This window comes from Aegilops tauschii, chromosome 4 (assembly GCF_002575655.3).
Source record: "Aegilops tauschii subsp. strangulata cultivar AL8/78 chromosome 4, Aet v6.0, whole genome shotgun sequence".
In the NCBI taxonomy this organism is placed as follows: domain Eukaryota; kingdom Viridiplantae; phylum Streptophyta; class Magnoliopsida; order Poales; family Poaceae; genus Aegilops; species Aegilops tauschii.
Genome location: NC_053038.3, coordinates 163,186,281 through 163,189,612, shown reverse-complemented (window position 1 = coordinate 163,189,612; position 3,332 = coordinate 163,186,281). Strand labels below are relative to the sequence as shown.

General features: G+C 45.4%; 1 protein-coding gene across 1 annotated transcript; it reads left to right on the top strand.

Annotated features, from left to right (window-relative positions):
* Window positions 1–224: 224 nt before the first annotated feature.
* Window positions 225–2,649, top strand: LOC109740587 (UDP-arabinopyranose mutase 1). Its single transcript, XM_020299641.4, has 4 exons — window positions 225–730; window positions 1,485–1,735; window positions 1,829–1,997; window positions 2,119–2,649. Exons 1-4 carry the CDS (start codon window positions 389–391, stop codon window positions 2,461–2,463), a joined length of 1,107 nt encoding a protein of 368 aa, XP_020155230.1. The 5' UTR covers window positions 225–388; the 3' UTR covers window positions 2,464–2,649.
* Window positions 2,650–3,332: the final 683 nt, after the last annotated feature.

Below are 3,332 nucleotides of genomic sequence, written 5' to 3'. Positions count from 1 at the left end.
CGTCCCGTGAACGCGCTGTGACGGGGTAAAAAATGGTACCACGGGGCGCTGGGGTAATCTGGACTCTCAGTAAGTTTGATCGGATGGTTGAGGATGTCAAATCGATGTGAGAAGGCGTAGCTAGCTGAGTTTTACTGTTTAGTAAATATAAAGGAGAAAATAAATAATAAATAAATAAAACACACCTAAAAAGGAAGGAGAAAGGAAAGAGGGACGCACACCGACAGGCAGGCATCGATGGAGATGAAAGTCTTCTTCATCCTGGAGCGTTATATAACCCCCTCATTTTCCAAGCCCAAACCCACACCTCTCACTACTCCCACCCCTACCACCACCTCCAGGAACAGCGAGATCCAGGGCTCGAGATCGAGATCCCGGCCAGGCAGCAATGGCAGGGACGGTGACTGTGCCCGGATCGTCGGTGCCATCGACGCCGCTGCTCAAGGACGAGCTGGACATCGTGATCCCGACCATCCGCAATCTCGACTTCCTCGAGATGTGGCGCCCCTTCTTCCAGCCGTACCACCTCATCATCGTCCAGGACGGCGACCCCAGCAAGGTCATCAAGGTTCCCGAGGGCTTCGACTACGAGCTCTACAACCGCAACGACATCAACCGCATTCTTGGCCCCAAGGCCTCATGCATCTCCTTCAAGGACTCCGCGTGCCGCTGCTTCGGCTACATGGTCTCGAAGAAGAAGTACGTCTTCACCATCGACGACGACTGCTTCGTAAGTTCCTTTGTAACTTTCCCTCTGTGCACAAAGCCAAATTACTCTCGTTTCCTAGTCGCTCCTGCTGGCGATTGTTCGAATTCTGCGCGGATCTGTGGGAAAATTAGGATTGTTGCCCCGGATCTGGGTCTCCTTCGTTCTAATTTCTCCAGATCTGGCTTGATCAGATCTGGATCTAGGAACCCGCAATCAGTCAGCTCAACAATAAAGTGTAGCCTGTCAGATCCTCAGCCGTATCAGATTTGAGCAGCAGCTGCTTCTGGGACACAGACAAGCAGCCTCGGCCTTGCTTGCATTGGCTGGTTGAGGATCCAGTAAAGTGATCTCTGTGATCGTAGTATAATTAATTTTCTCCATCTGATGCATGTGGTAGGTAGCCCATCTGTGAAGAGTCTTTTTTTCATCTGGTTAGAAGTTCTAGTTTATGTGATTCGGTCGTGTAACACGAGTTGGCATATTCAGTTAGTAACCAAACAACGCATTGCAAGTATTTAGTGTCAGTTTCAGTTGGTCCACGATATTTGCTTCAGATCCGAGAAACACCGTTGTAGGTCAATTTCAGTTTAGTCTCTGTAATTGTTTCGATTGTAAAATAACAATGCTTCATCCTTTTGAGATCCACACCATATGGTCTCCACTAGATCTTGCCTTTCCTGATGAAGCAATCAAGTGGGAGTAAACTGTTGTATTCTTCCGATCAGTGTCTTGTGTGTTGCTTCAACTGAAATTTATTGGTCCTCTTTGGAAATAGGTGGCCAAGGACCCATCTGGCAAAGACATCAATGCTCTTGAGCAGCACATCAAGAACCTCCTCAGCCCGTCCACACCGTTTTTCTTCAACACCTTGTATGACCCCTACCGTGAAGGCGCGGACTTTGTCCGTGGATACCCCTTCAGCCTTAGGGAGGGTGCCCCCACCGCGGTCTCTCATGGCCTTTGGCTGAACATCCCTGACTATGATGCACCCACACAGATGGTCAAGCCTCGTGAGAGGAACAGCAGGTACTGCATTTTGTTAGCAATGCTGATCTGCTGCTAATCAGCAATCATTGTATTGCATCAAGAATTGCTGTTGATCTCTTATATTTTGTTCAGGTATGTTGATGCCGTCCTGACTATTCCCAAGGGAACACTGTTCCCCATGTGTGGCATGAACCTCGCCTTTGACCGTCAGCTCATTGGCCCTGCAATGTACTTTGGCCTCATGGGTGATGGCCAGCCTATTGGTCGCTACGATGATATGTGGGCTGGATGGTGCGTCAAGGTATGTATTTATTTAACTGAACTACAACTTGTATTTACACTTAACTTTAGAAATGAAATCTTTTCATCTCAAAAAAAAAGGAACTGAAGAAATGAAACTGATACAACTGTGTAAACTTCAGGTCATCTGCGACCACTTGAGCCTTGGAGTGAAGACTGGCCTGCCATACCTGTGGCACAGCAAGGCTAGCAACCCATTTGTCAACTTGAAGAAAGAGTACAAGGGCATCTTCTGGCAGGAGGACATCATCCCCTTCTTCCAGAACGCCACCCTCTCCAAGGAGTGTGACACAGTCCAGAAGTGCTACATCTCACTCTCGGAGCAGGTCAAGGAGAAGCTTGGCAAGATTGACCCTTACTTCGTGAAGCTTGCTGATGCCATGGTCACCTGGATCGAGGCCTGGGACGAGCTGAACCCATCTGATGCTGTCGTTGCTGCTGGGAACGGCAAGGCAGCAGCCAAGTAGGCTGGCTGGGGAGCCAAGAAGAGTGTATGGTTGGGGCCTAGATATAGCTCTTTTTGAGAAAGAGATTACTGAAGCAGCTTTTATAATTCTTTCATGTTATGCTGGTGGTTCTTTTGTAGCTGGACAAGGATTTGTTATCATTTACATAATTCAAGACAATAATATTTATCATGTATTTTTGAGAAATCAAGCACCCTTTGTTATTGTCGTGAAATTATTTTCGTTGAGCATCACTCATTTGTTCTTTGGCTTAATTTTCCCTAACGAGAAAATAATCTGTTTTTTAATCACGCACTGACAAACACGCCAGGGGGTGGGGACGGATAGCGAGGAAGGACTGCCGCAATGGCGACCAGCGGCGTGCCCGCGATTGGTGCAATTCCGTTCTTCACTTTTATTCTCGACTCCCCAGCCTTTTACTTTTACTGTTCTCCCCTTTATTCTTGACTCCCCAGCCTTTTACTTTTATCGAAGGGTTGGACGTACTTTGTTGCGGTTTTCATAATGTTTTTGCTCCCTCTGTTTTAAAATGTAAAGTGTATTAGTTATTTAGAAAGTTAAAGCTTTTTATTTTTAGAGAAATATACCAATACCCATATTATCAAATTAGTATCATTATATTCATCATGAAATGAATTTTATATTTTATTTATTTAGTAGAATCGTGGATGTTGAGATATTCTTGGCTTTGAACTTGGTCAAAGTTAAAAAAAACTTGACTTATCAAAAAACAAATACACCTTATATTTTGGAATGAGTGTGTATTTCGTTTGGTGAGTGTGAGAGATGATGAAATGTGCAGTGTTTTGATGGGCCTTAGTATGATTTTATGTTATTTGCTAATCAATCTATACTTATGTGCGGTATAA

What these genes read in the sequence shown, in the direction of transcription:
- LOC109740587 (XM_020299641.4), top strand. Translation starts at nt 389, where the DNA reads ATGGCAGGGACGGTGACTGTGCCCGGATCGTCGGTGCCATCGACGCCG. An exon ending in CCATCGACGACGACTGCTTC is followed by an intron (nt 731 to 1,484) that starts GTAAGTTCCTTT and finishes CTTTGGAAATAG; the next exon opens with GTGGCCAAGGACCCATCTGG. An exon ending in GGGCTGGATGGTGCGTCAAG is followed by an intron (nt 1,998 to 2,118) that starts GTATGTATTTAT and finishes TGTAAACTTCAG; the next exon opens with GTCATCTGCGACCACTTGAG.